The sequence below is a fragment of the Abramis brama genome (genome assembly GCF_963993115.1).
Source record: "Abramis brama genome assembly, chromosome: 23".
Lineage (NCBI taxonomy): Eukaryota > Metazoa > Chordata > Actinopteri > Cypriniformes > Leuciscidae > Abramis > Abramis brama.
The window spans coordinates 432,501-447,962 of NC_139985.1; the positions used below are offsets into that span (position 1 = coordinate 432,501).

The 15,462-nt window shown below is 46.2% G+C and overlaps 1 protein-coding gene across 1 annotated transcript in view; it reads left to right on the forward strand.

Annotated features, from left to right (window-relative positions):
- The window catches only part of LOC311074542 (lysyl oxidase homolog 4-like), a 32,483-nt gene that overhangs the window by 15,631 nt on the left and 1,390 nt on the right, over positions 1-15,462 (forward strand). The window contains exons 6-14 of the mRNA XM_084101255.1: positions 56-260; positions 1,378-1,558; positions 3,117-3,271; positions 3,395-3,562; positions 8,963-9,125; positions 9,251-9,494; positions 10,627-10,742; positions 12,792-12,928; positions 13,751-13,862. Of these exons, the coding sequence (XP_083957381.1) occupies positions 56-260; positions 1,378-1,558; positions 3,117-3,271; positions 3,395-3,562; positions 8,963-9,125; positions 9,251-9,494; positions 10,627-10,742; positions 12,792-12,928; positions 13,751-13,862 (1,481 nt within the window). The remainder of the gene's footprint in view (positions 1-55; positions 261-1,377; positions 1,559-3,116; positions 3,272-3,394; positions 3,563-8,962; positions 9,126-9,250; positions 9,495-10,626; positions 10,743-12,791; positions 12,929-13,750; positions 13,863-15,462) is intronic.

Below are 15,462 nucleotides of genomic sequence, written 5' to 3' on the forward strand. Positions count from 1 at the left end.
CAAGTATAGCAAAACAAATGTGTGTGTGTGTGTGTGTGTGTGTGTGTGTGTGCAGGGCTGCGGTCAGTAAGAAGGGCTTCTGGGTGGAGAGGGTCCAGTGTTCGGGGACCGAGGCTTCTCTGGCTCAGTGTCGGGCTCAGCTGTCGGACCCGCGGCTCGAGTCCTGCTCCGGCGGGATGCATGCGGTGGTGTTCTGCCTTCCCGGCGCTCAGTTCTCCCGGATCTCCTCCGGACGCCCGCAGGCTCCGCCCCCTCAGAACGTGAGCGCACTGAACACACACTGACCGTGAGGATGCCTGACGCAGAAATTCAAAAGTATGGGCGTAGTGTGCGTGACGTCACCCCTTAGTGTTTCTGAAGTCCAAAATGGCGGAGCCGGCCGTCGCCATCTTGGCAGCGCGTCACTCTTGGCCGTCGTTGGGGGAAGTTACTTTTAAAAGTAATGCATTACACTAGACCCCTTTTCAGTTGGTAAACATGGTGACGTTTTTTTGTGGGCGGAGCTTAGGAGGCAGAACGATCCCTCTGGCCGCTTCACTAACGTTAGTTTGCAAGTTTTGTTAGCTTGTTTTTTAACAGTGACTGGAGAAAATCCGATTTTGTCTTAATGTGCAAGGTCACTCACTGTCCAGGACTGCGACTGTTATTTGCAAAAGTTAATTTTAACGGACGGAACCAGATTGGCTGACCCGTACACGCTCACTCAATGGATGGACGATCTGACAGGATTAACGTTAACGCTACCTCCGGTTGAGTGGCCTGACTTCTACACCGACCCGATAGAGAAACCGAGCGTAAAGAGAAACTGAGGGCATATAAATCTTTAGATGCCTATAACTGTGTGCTGAATGGTCATGTAAAGACTTGTGTGGTACGATCCGCAGTCCAGCACCAAGAAGACGACAGTGTAAAGAGTGACATTACGGTGCAATTTTAATGATATGAATATTTTCCAGAAATAAAAATTCCAGATACAGCATACTCATTTTTCATCGATTCTTGCACCCAACAACACAACAAGATGACATTTAATAATAAAAATAATAATTTAAGCTCCTTATTATGTAGCCGAATCTGTGCTGGTTTGTATTGGCCGCCTCCAGTTTTCCCTTTGTTTTGCCTCCAGCTAGCGCCGTGACGTAACTGTGGCGTCGGCGCAAAAGGGGTCTATATTGCGTTACTCAAAAAAACTAATTGCGTTACTTAGTTACTTTTTATGGAAAGTAATGCGTTACATTACTTTTGCTTTACTTTTTCTCACCATTGCTTGCTTGTTTGTTTTTTAATAACAAAAAAAGTTCTATTTTTCTCAGGCTGAAGAAATGCCAATTCATGCCTGTACAGCAGAGACGGGTTCAGCTTCTCATGTGTCCGCAGGTGGAGGTGCGTCTGAAAGCGAGTCCACGGCTGGGCGAGGGTCGGGTCGAGGTTCTCCGCGAAGGGAAGTGGGGAACCGTGTGTGATCATCTGTGGGACCTGCCAGCTGCCAGTGTGGTGTGCCGAGAACTGGGCTTCGGCTCGGCCCGAGAGGCCCTGAGAGGAGCAATCATGGGTCAAGGTAACGGAGTGTGACCGTACCACGGTAAAATGAGTTCACCACAGGAATAAGATTCAGCGATGATATGAGCTGCTCGTTTGAGAGCTATTTCCTCTTTTCCCAGTGGCTGATGGGAATGTTGAGCTTGAGTTTGTCAGGGTTGAGTGAGGATTTTCTTCGCCAGTCACACGAGCCGCTCAGACGCTGCGCTGTGAATGTTTAATGCAGTGGTGTGTTTGTCTTCCTGCGGTGGGAACAGTTTTTATGTTTATAAAATTGCATTTTTTTAATGATAAAATTGAGTGATTTTTGAGTGGGGATCTAATATTTCTAAATCTAAATAGATTTTTTTTTAATAAAAAAATTAATGTTTCTAAAATTGCATGATTTAAAATGTTTGTTTTTTAGAGCTCCAGTTATGATGTGTTTGTTTGTAGGGCTGCACAATTTGGCCAAAAAAAATATTATTTTTAAAGTCCCACTGTAGTCAATAATTGTATCCGTTAAAACTCATCTCTGATCACCAAAATGACATATTTAAACGTTTTTTCCTTGAAAAAACAATCTTCATGTCTTAAAATATCTTGAATGTAACTCGACACCCTTGCCTCATTTAGTATACGCGTTTCTATGAATATGCAAATGAGCCCCGCCTCCACTCAAAAAGCGTGTTTTTGAGACAGTTTTAAGGAGGAAATACTCAGCAATGGTGTCGACTTATGAATTTACACATGGTTTGTCTTAAAGCGCATTAAAAACACCACATAGACACACAAACAACATTAAAGGCTGGATTTACACCTCAGGGGGACTTTTCTATTTAAAAAATTCACTGTAAAATCAAGTATCTAAGGAAAATCATATAACAGTAATGATAATTATTATTATTTTACAACTGTAAAATTACATCTCAACCTCTTGGCTCTCCTTCTCACTGTACTTTTTGGTAATTCAGATGTTTATTGCTGATCAACACAAACGCCATGAGTCTTCCCAGCATGCTCAGCGATTACACTCGTTCTGCACTGATGTTTGAGTTTCATGGATTAATGCTCTGAGTTAAACGCTGTCAGTGATGAGGAGGATAAGAGTGTTTGCTGTGACATCATTACCCAAACGGACACAAATTACAGAGTCTCGTCCGTACGCTGCTATTTTCATCTATTCAACGCTTGCGTTTGGCGTGTGTGTGTGTGTGTGTGTCATTCACTGCATCACATGTGTGTGTGCGCCCGTTTGTCTTGTGATCCGGCCAGATTAAGTTTTCTGCCAAACACAACGTGCTGATGACTATTTCTAGCAGGTAAACTGTGCTCTGTGTGTGTGTGTGTGTGGGGGGGGGAATGTTACCTATACTTGTGAGGACTAAATGTCCCCACAAGGATAGTAAAACTCGAGATTCCCTACTTTGCTGGTCCTCACAAGGAAAATTGATTAATAAACATAATAAAATGTGTTTTTTTGAAAATGTGAAAATGCTGAAAGTTTTGTGTGATGGATAGGTTTAGGGGTAGGGTTAGTGTAAGGAGAATATGAAATATGAAAACAGAACATGAGTTATGTGTGTGTGTGTGTGCAGGTACGGGTCTGATCCACATGAACGCAGTGCAGTGTTCGGGCCGCGAGAGCTCCATCACGCAGTGCCGCTTCCAGGAGGTTCCTCTGCGCTCCTGCAAACACACTCAGGACGCGAGTGTGCGCTGCAACGTCCCCGACACCGGCCTGAGCGCCACGGTGCGACACACACCTTCAACACACACCTTCATATCTATAGCACTGATGTCTGTGTGTGGCATGTTTCAGCTGTGCAATGTGGAGTGTGTGTGCAGCAGGTGTAATGTGTGTGTGTGTGTGCAGGTGCGTCTGGCGGGTGGGCGGCAGGTGACGGAGGGCCGAGTGGAGGTGCTGATGGAGCTCGATGGGCAGCAGAGATGGGGCTCCGTCTGCAGTGAGAACTGGGGTCTCAATGAGGCTATGGTTCTGTGCCGGCAGCTGGGCTTCGGGTTCGCCTCCAGAGCCCATCAGGTGCCTCAACACTCCTCCTCACCAAACACCTCAACACTCCTCCTCACCAAACACCTCAACACTCCTCCTCACCAAACAACTCAACACTCCTCCTCACCAAACACCTCAACACTCCTCCTCACCAAACACCTCAGCACTCCTCCTCACCACTCCTCCTCACCAAACACCTCAACACTCCTCCTCACCAAACACCTCAACACTCCTCCTCACCAAACACCTCAGCACTCCTCCTCACCAAACACCTCAACACTCCTCCTCACCAAACACCTCAACACTCCTCCTCACCAAACAACTCAACACTCCTCCTCACCAAACACCTCAACACTCCTCCTCACCAAACACCTCAGCACTCCTCCTCACCACTCCTCCTCACCAAACAACTCAACACTCCTCCTCACCAAACACCTCAACACTCCTCCTCACCAAACACCTCAGCACTCCTCCTCACCACTCCTCCTCACCAAACACCTCAACACTCCTCCTCACCAAACACCTCAGCACTCCTCCTCACCAAACACCTCAACACTCCTCCTCACCAAACACCTCAGCACTCCTCCTCACCAAACACCTCAACACTGCTCCTCACCAAACACCTCAGCACTCCTCCTCACCAAACACCTCACCACTCCTCCTCACCAAACACCTCAACACTCCTCCTCACCAAACACCTCAACACTCCTCCTCACCAAACACCTCAGCACTCCTCCTCACCACTCCTCCTCACCAAACACCTCAACACTCCTCCTCACCAAACACCTCAGCACTCCTCCTCACCAAACACCTCAACACTCCTCCTCACCAAACACCTCAACACTCCACCTCACCACTCCTCCTCACCAAACACCTCAACACTCCTCCTCACCAAACACCTCAGCACTCCTCCTCACCAAACACCTCAACACTCCTCCTCACCAAACACCTCAACACTCCTCCTCACCAAACACCTCAGCACTCCTCCTCACCACTCCTCCTCACCAAACACCTCAACACTCCTCCTCACCAAACACCTCAGCACTCCTCCTCACCAAACACCTCAACACTCCTCCTCACCAAACACCTCAACACTCCTCCTCACCAAACACCTCAACACTCCTCCTCACCAAACACCTCAACACTCCTCCTCACCAAACACCTCAACACTCCTCCTCACCAAACACCTCAGCACTCCTCCTCACCACTCCTCCTCACCAAACACCTCAGCACTGCTCCTCACCAAACACCTCAACACTCCTCCTCACCAAACACCTCAACACTCCTCCTCACCAAACACCTCAACACTCCTCCTCACCAAACACCTCAGCACTCCTCCTCACCACTCCTCCTCACCAAACACCTCAGCACTGCTCCTCACCAAACACCTCAGCACTCCTCCTCACCAAACACCTCAACACTCCTCCTCACCAAACACCTCAACACTCCTCCTCACCAAACACCTCAGCACTCCTCCTCACCAAACACCTCAGCACTGCTCCTCACCAAACACCTCAGCACTCCTCCTCACCAAACACCTCAACACTCCTCCTCACCACTCCTCCTCACCACTCCTCCTCACCAAACACCTCAATACTCCTCCTCACCAAACACCTCAGCACTCCTCCTCACCAAACACCTCAACACTCCTCCTCACCAAACACCTCAGCACTCCTCCTCACCACTCCTCCTCACCACTCCTCCTCACCAAACACCTCAATACTCCTCCTCACCAAACACCTCAGCACTCCTCCTCACCAAACACCTCAACACTCCTCCTCACACTCCTCCTCACCAAACACCTCAGCACTGCTCCTCACCACTCCTCCTCACCAAACACCTCAACACTCCTCCTCACCAAACACCTCAGCACTCCTCCTCACCAAACACCTCAACACTCCTCCTCACCAAACACCTCAACACTCCTCCTCACCAAACACCTCAACACTCCTCCTCACCAAACACCTCAGCACCTCCTCCTCACCACTCCTCCTCACCAAACACCTCAGCACTGCTCCTCACCAAACACCTCAACACTCCTCCTCACACTCCTCCTCACCAAACACCTCAGCACTGCTCCTCACCACTCCTCCTCACCAAACACCTCAATACTCCTCCTCACCAAACACCTCAGCACTCCTCCTCACCAAACACCTCAACACTCCTCCTCACCAAACACCTCAACACTCCTCCTCACCAAACACCTCAACACTCCTCCTCACCAAACACCTCAACACTCCTCCTCACCACTCCTCCTCACCAAACACCTCAATACTCCTCCTCACCAAACACCTCAGCACTCCTCCTCACCAAACACCTCAGCACTCCTCCTCACCAAACACCTCAATACTCCTCCTCACCACTGCTCCTCACCAAACACCTCAGCACTCCTCCTCACCAAACACCTCAACACTCCTCCTCACCACTCCTCTTCACCAAACACCTCAATACTCCTCCTCACCAAACACCTCAGCACTCCTCCTCACCAAACACCTCAACACTCCTCCTCACCACTCCTCCTCACCAAACACCTCAATACTCCTCCTCACCAAACACCTCAGCACTCCTCCTCACCAAACACCTCAGCACTCCTCCTCACCAAACACCTCAACACTCCTCCTCACCAAACACCTCAGCACTCCTCCTCACCACTCCTCCTCACCAAACACCTCACCACTCCTCCTCACCAAACACCTCAACACTCCTCCTCACCAAACACCTCAACAACACTCCTCACCAAACACCTCAACACTCCTCCTCCTCCTCCTCACCAAACACCTCAACACTCCTCCTCACCAAACACCTCAACACACACCTCAACACTCCTCTTCACCAAACACCTCAACACTCCTCCTCACCAAACACCTCAACATTCCTCCTCATCAAACACCTCAACACTCCTCCTCACCAAACACCTCAACACTCCTCCTCACCAAACACCTCAGCACTCCTCCTCACCAAACACCTCAACACTCCTCCTCACCAAACACCTCAACACTCCTCCTCACCAAACACCTCAGCACTCCTCCTCACCACTCCTCCTCACCAAACACCTCAACACTCCTCCTCACCAAACACCTCAGCACTCCTCCTCACCAAACACCTCAACACTCCTCCTCACCAAACACCTCAACACTCCTCCTCACCAAACACCTCAACACTCCTCCTCACCAAACACCTCAACACTCCTCCTCACCACTCCTCCTCACCACTCCTCCTCACCAAACACCTCAATACTCCTCCTCACCAAACACCTCAGCACTCCTCCTCACCAAACACCTCAACACTCCTCCTCACACTCCTCCTCACCAAACACCTCAGCACTGCTCCTCACCACTCCTCCTCACCAAACACCTCAACACTCCTCCTCACCAAACACCTCAGCACTCCTCCTCACCAAACACCTCAACACTCCTCCTCACCAAACACCTCAACACTCCTCCTCACCAAACACCTCAACACTCCTCCTCACCAAACACCTCAGCACCTCCTCCTCACCACTCCTCCTCACCAAACACCTCAGCACTGCTCCTCACCAAACACCTCAACACTCCTCCTCACACTCCTCCTCACCAAACACCTCAGCACTGCTCCTCACCACTCCTCCTCACCAAACACCTCAATACTCCTCCTCACCAAACACCTCAGCACTCCTCCTCACCAAACACCTCAACACTCCTCCTCACCAAACACCTCAACACTCCTCCTCACCAAACACCTCAACACTCCTCCTCACCAAACACCTCAACACTCCTCCTCACCACTCCTCCTCACCAAACACCTCAATACTCCTCCTCACCAAACACCTCAGCACTCCTCCTCACCAAACACCTCAGCACTCCTCCTCACCAAACACCTCAATACTCCTCCTCACCACTGCTCCTCACCAAACACCTCAGCACTCCTCCTCACCAAACACCTCAACACTCCTCCTCACCACTCCTCTTCACCAAACACCTCAATACTCCTCCTCACCAAACACCTCAGCACTCCTCCTCACCAAACACCTCAACACTCCTCCTCACCACTCCTCCTCACCAAACACCTCAATACTCCTCCTCACCAAACACCTCAGCACTCCTCCTCACCACTCCTCCTCACCAAACACCTCAATACTCCTCCTCACCAAACACCTCAACACTCCTCCTCACCACTCCTCCTCACCAAACACCTCAATACTCCTCCTCACCAAACACCTCAGCACTCCTCCTCACCAAACACCTCAACACTCCTCCTCACCAAACACCTCAACATTCCTCCTCACCAAACACCTCAGCACTCCTCCTCACCACTCCTCCTCACCAAACACCTCAACACTCCTCCTCACCAAACACCTCAACACTCCTCTTCACCAAACACCTCAACACTCCTCCTCACCAAACACCTCAACATTCCTCCTCATCAAACACCTCAACACTCCTCCTCACCAAACACCTCAACATTCCTCCTCATCAAACACCTCAACACTCCTCCTCACCAAACATCTGTGCGGCACAGGGCGACGGAAGACCACTTCTGACGCATGAAACATCATGCTTTTGCACATTAGAATTATGGCATAAAACGACAAAAGTATGACATAAAGTCAAAATTATGACAGTCAAAATTGTCATACTAAGTTGAAATTATGACTGAAAACACAATTATGACATTCGAAATTGTGATACTGAATGAAAATTGACATACTAAGTCAAAATTGTCACAAAAGTTAAAATTATGACATACTAAGTTAAAATTATTGAAAAAAGTTAAAATTATTACATACTAAGTCAAAATTGTCATAGTAAATTTAAATGATGACAAAGTCGAAAATTACATGCTAAATCGAAATTATGATTAATAATTTATTATGATTCATTATTAAATTAATTAATAATTAAAAAAAATTCATTCCATAATTCCATATTCATTCAGCCGTTTTTTCTGATCAAATAGAATGTGACTGAGTTTTCGTGTCGGGTTGAACAGCAGACAGTGTGTTTCTCTCAGCTCGACTGTTATTGTGCTGAAACAGCTTAAAGAGAGTTCAACTATTGAACAATAACACATGCATCTGAACGAGACTCGCAGTTATGAAACCTGAAGCTGCTCATGAAATGCAACTCGCTGTCAGTTTATTGTGTAATCGAGTGCTGAGTGTGTTTTATTCGGTCAGTGTTTACATCCGCAGAGTTTTTGTTTTCCCGGCTGTTGTTTCCCATGCAGAAGGTAATTACAGCCCTGCACAGATTCAGGGAAAGAGCTGGAAACCCAGAGAGAAAACAATCCCAAAATAGCGTCGCTGGATGTGGATCATATTTGTGCTCTTATAAAAGCCGTTTAAAAGGGCTCTGGGTAAATAGACGGTGGAAAGGAAAGTGGAAAATCCTTGATAATGTGCATGAATGATGTGTAATAACACGTCTCATACGTGTGTGTGTGCGTGTGCAGGAGACGTGGTTCTGGCCGGGAAGCTCCGGGTCGGAAGACATGGTTCTTAGTGGAATTCACTGCATCGGGACTGAGATCTCCATTCAGCAGTGTGGGAGGAGCCAACAGGTGTACTGCCCTCGAGGGGGCGGAGCTAAAGCAGCCGGGGTCACCTGTACAGACGGTACCAGAGCTGCTGGGAATCACTTATAAAATAATGAATATTTATGTAATAATGTTATATTTATGTATATATATTATATTATATATTATGTATATATAATGGTGCTGTTGCTGTTTTTTGGCCAGTGGCTCCGGATCTGGTGGTGGACGCTCAGCTGGTTCAGGAGTCTGCGTACCTGGAGGACCGTCCGCTGCACCTGCTCACCTGCGCTCACGAGGAACACTGCCTGTCCTCCTCCGCCTCACGCATGCACTGGCCCTACGGTAACCGGCGGCTCCTGCGCTTCTCCTCACGCATCATGAACCTGGGCAGAGCCGACTTCAGACCCAGAGCCACAAAAGAGTCCTGGACCTGGCACCAGTGCCACAGGTGTGTTTGTGAGAGTGAGAGTGTGTAATATTCTGTAGTGCAGCAGAATATGGAGATGGAGAGATACTGCATATTTGACGTGTCTTTATTAACAGATGTTTACACGGGAACACACGAAAAAGATAAATCTGCTAACTCTGAGAGATTCAGCCACCTGTTGCACAAACATGACCTCTAGTGGTCACACTCCCAAATAGCCTTATACTTCACTACATCTCTTTCCCCCGATAACACTAGTCCCCCAACAAATTAGTCAGACATATGAACAGGAGTATAATGACATTATATGAACTTAACACATTTATTTATTTATTTTTTTTAACAACATTAATACAGCCTAAGCTAGGGACTTTTGGGTAGACCGTCTCCATCCCAATGAGTTCCAGGACGCATTCTTGTATTCTATCATTTCTATGTATTCCTCCCACAGCTGCAACTCACTGTAGAATTGGCTCAACTTTCCCACCAGCGTCGTCATCTTGACTCTTTAGACCTTGTCTTTCACTTATACTGTCTGTTTCACTGCAGAAAAGATACTCATTTAACGCTCACAGCAACATTTCCTCTGTCACGCAAACTCCATAGATCCTTGTCGCCAATTATGTGATATTCTGTAGTGCAGCAGAATATGGAGATGGAGAGATACTGCATATTTGGTGTGTCTTTATTAACAGATGTTTACACGGGAACACAGGAGATAGATCTGCCACCAAACATGGGCTACAACAGCACTGCTAACTCTGAGAGATTCAGCCACCTGTTACACAAGCATGCCCTCTAGTGGTCACACTCCCAAATAACCTTATACTTCACTACTGTGTGTGTGTGTGTGTGTGTGTTCATGTTTTTGTATCCCGGTGGGGACTTCAACCTGAATGCACACAGACTCATGGGGTAGGGTTAGTGTAAGGAATATACAGTTTGTACAGTATAAAAACCATTAAGTCTATGGAGAGTCCCCACAAAGATAGTAAACCAGACATGAGTGTGTGTGTGTGTGTGTGTGTCTGTGTGTGTGTGTGTGTGTGTGTGAGTGAGTGAGTGTGTGTTCAGCTGCGGTCAGGATTCTGTGGTCAGTTTAAGTTCTCGTCCAGCAGGAGGATCTGACTGCTGTGTTTCTGATCTCTTACAGGCATTACCACAGTATCGAGGTCTTCACACACTATGACCTCTTGACCCTGAACGGCACAAAGGTCGCTGAGGGTCACAAGGCCAGTTTCTGTTTGGAGGACACGTACTGCCCTGAAGGTGAAGCGGCACAAACTAAGTAACAACGGCACAAACAGTAATCAGTGTAACAGGAATCACTGCAACAGGAATCAGTGTAACATAGTGTAACAGGAATCAGTGTAACAGAGTGTAACAGGAATCACTGCAACAGAGTGTAACAGGAATCAGTGTAACAGGAATCAGTGTAACAGGAATCAGTGTAACAGAGTGTAACAGTAATCAGTGTAACAGGAATCACTGCAACAGGAATCAGTGTAACAGGAATCAGTGTAACAGAGTGTAACAGAGTGTAACAGAGTGTAACAGAGTGTAACAGTAATCAGTGTAACAGAGTGTAACAGGAATCAGTGTAACAGTAATCAGTGTAACAGAGTGTAACAGGAATCAGTGTAACAGAGTGTAACAGGAATCACTGCAACAGGAATCAGTGTAACAGAGTGTAACAGGAATCACTGCAACAGGAATCAGTGTAACAGAGTGTAACAGGAATCAGTGTAACAGAGTGTAACAGGAATCACTGCAACAGAGTGTAACAGGAATCAGTGTAACAGGAATCAGTGTAACAGAGTGTAACAGTAATCAGTGTAACAGGAATCACTGCAACAGGAATCAGTGTAACAGGAATCAGTGTAACAGAGTGTAACAGGAATCAGTGTAACAGAGTGTAACAGTAATCAGTGTAACAGAGTGTAACAGGAATCAGTGTAACAGTAATCAGTGTAACAGAGTGTAACAGGAATCAGTGTAACAGAGTGTAACAGGAATCACTGCAACAGGAATCAGTGTAACAGAGTGTAACAGGAATCACTGCAACAGGAATCAGTGTAACAGGAATCAGTGTAAAAGGAATCAGTGTAACAGAGTGTAACAGTAATCAGTGTAACAGAGTGTAACAGTAATCAGTGTAACAGGAATCAGTGTAACAGAGTGTAACAGGAATCAGTCTAACAGAGTGTAACAGTAATCAGTGTAACAGGAATCAGTGTAACAGAGTGTAACAGGAATCAGTGTAAAAGGAATCAGTGTAAAAGGAATCAGTGTAACAGAGTGTAACAGTAATCAGTGTAACAGAGTGTAACAGTAATCAGTGTAACAGGAATCAGTGTAACAGAGTGTAACAGGAATCAGTGTAACAGAGTGTAACAGGAATCAGTCTAACAGAGTGTAACAGTAATCAGTGTAACAGGAATCAGTGTAACAGGAATCAGTGTAACAGAGTGTAACAGGAATCAGTCTAACAGAGTGTAACAGTAATCAGTGTAACAGGAATCAGTGTAACAGAGTGTAACAGGAATCAGTGTAACAGAGTGTAACAGGAATCAGTCTAACAGAGTGTAACAGTAATCAGTGTAACAGAGTGTAACAGGAATCAGTGTAACAGAGTGTAACAGGAATCAGTCTAACAGAGTGTAACAGTAATCAGTGTAACAGGAATCAGTGTAACAGAGTGTAACAGGAATCAGTGTAACAGAGTGTAACAGGAATCAGTCTAACAGAGTGTAACAGTAATCAGTGTAACAGAGTGTAACAGGAATCAGTGTAACAGAGTGTAACAGGAATCAGTCTAACAGAGTGTAACAGTAATCAGTGTAACAGGAATCAGTGTAACAGAGTGTAACAGGAATCAGTGTAACAGAGTGTAACAGGAATCAGTGTAACAGGAATCAGTGTAACAGAGTGTAACAGGAATCAGTGTAACAGAGTGTAACAGGAATCAGTGTAACAGAGTGTAACAGGAATCAGTCTAACAGAGTGTAACAGGAATCAGTGTAACAGAGTGTAACAGGAATCAGTGTAACAGAGTGTAACAGGAATCAGTCTAACAGAGTGTAACAGTAATCAGTGTAACAGGAATCAGTGTAACAGAGTGTAACAGGAATCAGTGTAACAGGAATCAGTCACTGATGTTGATTATAATCACTCCTAGTTTCTTCAGATATTTCGTCCTGGTGAAACGCTGATGATCTTTAAATCAGACTCACATCAAGGCCAGAGCGAGTTTAAAGAAACGATATGATGAGCTTGTTAAACAACAGCGTCTCGTTTACTTTGTCTCCACGGCAACAGGCCTGACGAAACGCTATGCCTGCTACAACATGGGCGATCAGGGCATCACTGTGGGATGCTGGGATACGTACCGCCACGACATCGACTGCCAGTGGGTGGACATCACTGACGTTACACCGGGAGACTACATCTTCCAGGTCAGAGGTCACAGTGTGTGTGTGTGTGTGTGTGTGTGTGTGTTTATACTGATGAACAGGGTTGAACTGATGATTTTTCCTCTTGGAGTCGAGCAGAACGAACTCATTAGCAGAGAGAATAATGAGCGCTTGATGATTAAACTCACATCTGACCTTCAGCTGGACAGTTTTCCACTGTTATTGTTCTTTTGTTTTCTGGGAAACACATTTGAGTTCGAGTTCAGATCTTCTACAGGTTCCTCAGGCTCATATTCATTCACAAGTAATCTGAAAAGTGTAGGGAAATCCTCATAAAGGCATTATGGGATATGAGTGTGGGATTTAGCCCTGTTTTTTTTTATCTTTTCAGATTAGTAAAAGTCAAGTATGATAATTGATTGTGGTGAGACTGTATGTGATTGGATCAAGTCATGTGACGTTCTTCATCTCCTCCTGTGTGTTTGATGCGATTACAGGGTGTTTCTGGGAAACACAGCCATGATTGAGGCCTGTTATTCTTGGACGTTCACTCGTGGTCAGCTAAAGATGATCCTGCATGATTGCACAGTCATTCCAGAATCTTTCCGTTCCACGTTTGTGTCTCGTGTCCATCTTACATCAGTAGTTCCAGCAGGACTCAATTAAACCTTGATGAAGTTCAACTCAGTGCCACAAATTAGGCAGAAAACATAATATCCATGAACCCGTCAGTGTTTTTATGAGGCCGTATGTGGGATGGAAAAGTCATTAAAGATGAAGTGTAGTTCTGTGGTTCTCCATCTCGAGTGTGTGTGTGTGAAACGGATAAGTGTGTCTAGATGTGAGCATGTGTGTGTTCTGCAGGTGGAGGTGAACCCGTCTCTGGATATGGCCGAGTCCGACTTCCAGAATAACGTGATGCGCTGCCGGTGCCGCTACGACGGCGGACGAGTGTATCTGTATGGCTGCCACGCGGGTGAGACTCACACACACAGTATTGGGGGAAAGTTACTTTTAAAAGTAATGCATTACAATATTGCGTTACTCAAAAAAAAGTAACTAATTGCATTAATTAGTTACTTTTAATGGAAAGTAATGTGTTACGTTACTTTTACGTTACTTTTCCTCACCTGGGCTGGGCTTGTTTGTTTTTTAATAACAACAACAAAGTTCTATTTTTGGTAAATGTTAAGGCCCTTTCACAGCAAAAGTGAAGTGAATAAGCCTCAGGCTGAAGAAAATTCATATTCACTTCTGTACAGTAGAGTACAGTAGAGGTAGAGTACAGTAGAGGTAGAGTACAGTAGAGGTAGAGTACAGTAGAGGTAGAGTACAGTAGAGTACAGTCGTGTACGGTAGAGTACAGTAGAGGTAGAGTACAGTAGAGGTAGATTACAGTAGAGTACAGTCGTTTACGGTAGAGTACAGTCGAGGCAGAGTACAGTAGAGCACAGTAGAGTACAGTCGAGGTAGTGTGCAGTAGAGGTAGAGTACAGTAGAGTACAGTACAGTAGAGTACAGTCGAGGTAGTGTACAGTAGAGGTAGAGTACAATAGAGTACATTCGAGGTAGTGTACAGTAGAGGCAGAGTACAGTAGAGTACAGTAGAGTACAGTCGAGGTAGTGTACCGTCGAGGCAGAGTACAGTCGAGGCAGAGTACAGTCGAGGCAGAGTACAGTCGAGTACAGTAGAGTACAGTAGAGGTAGAGTACAGTAGAGTACAGTAGAGGTAGAGTACAGTAGAGTGGAGTACAGTAGAGGTAGAGTACAGTAGAGGTAGAGTGCATTAGATTACAGTAGAGTGCAGTAGAGTACAGTAGAGGTAGAGTACAGTAGAGTGCAGTAGAGTACAGTCGAGGCAGAGTACAGTCGAGGCAGAGTACAGTCGAGGCAGAGTACAGTAGAGGTAGAGTACAGTAGAGGTAGAGTACAGTAGAGTGGAGTACAGTAGAGGTAGAGTACAGTAGAGGTAGAGTGCATTAGATTACAGTAGAGTGCAGTAGAGTACAGTAGAGGTAGAGTACAGTAGAGTGCAGTCGAGGCAGAGTACAGTCGAGGCAGAGTACAGTCGAGGCAGAGTACAGTCGAGGCAGAGTACAGTAGAGGTAGAGTACAGTAGAGGTAGAGTACAGTAGAGTGGAGTACAGTAGAGGTAGAGTGCATTAGATTACAGTCGAGTACAGTAGAGTACAGTACAGTAGAGGTAGAGTACAGTAGAGGTAGAGTACAGTAGAGGTAGAGTACAGTAGAGTGGAGTACAGTAGAGTAGAGTGCAGTAGAGGTAGAGTGCAGTAGAGTACAGTAGAGGTAGAGTACAGTAGAGTGGAGTACAGTAGAGTGCAGTAGAGTACAGTAGAGGTAGAGTGCATTAGATTACAGTAGAGTGCAGTAGAGTACAGTAGAGTTAGAGTACAGTAGAGGGTGTCGCTCAAACAAACCCTTCAGCTGTTCTGGATTAAAGAACAATAGGAGAAAGGAGAAGAAGTTCAACACTCTTATTTCTAAATCTAATCTAAAGTAATTTTTGCTTATTGTTATGGTTGCATTAGATCATTGAAGGTCAGCAGCAAAGACA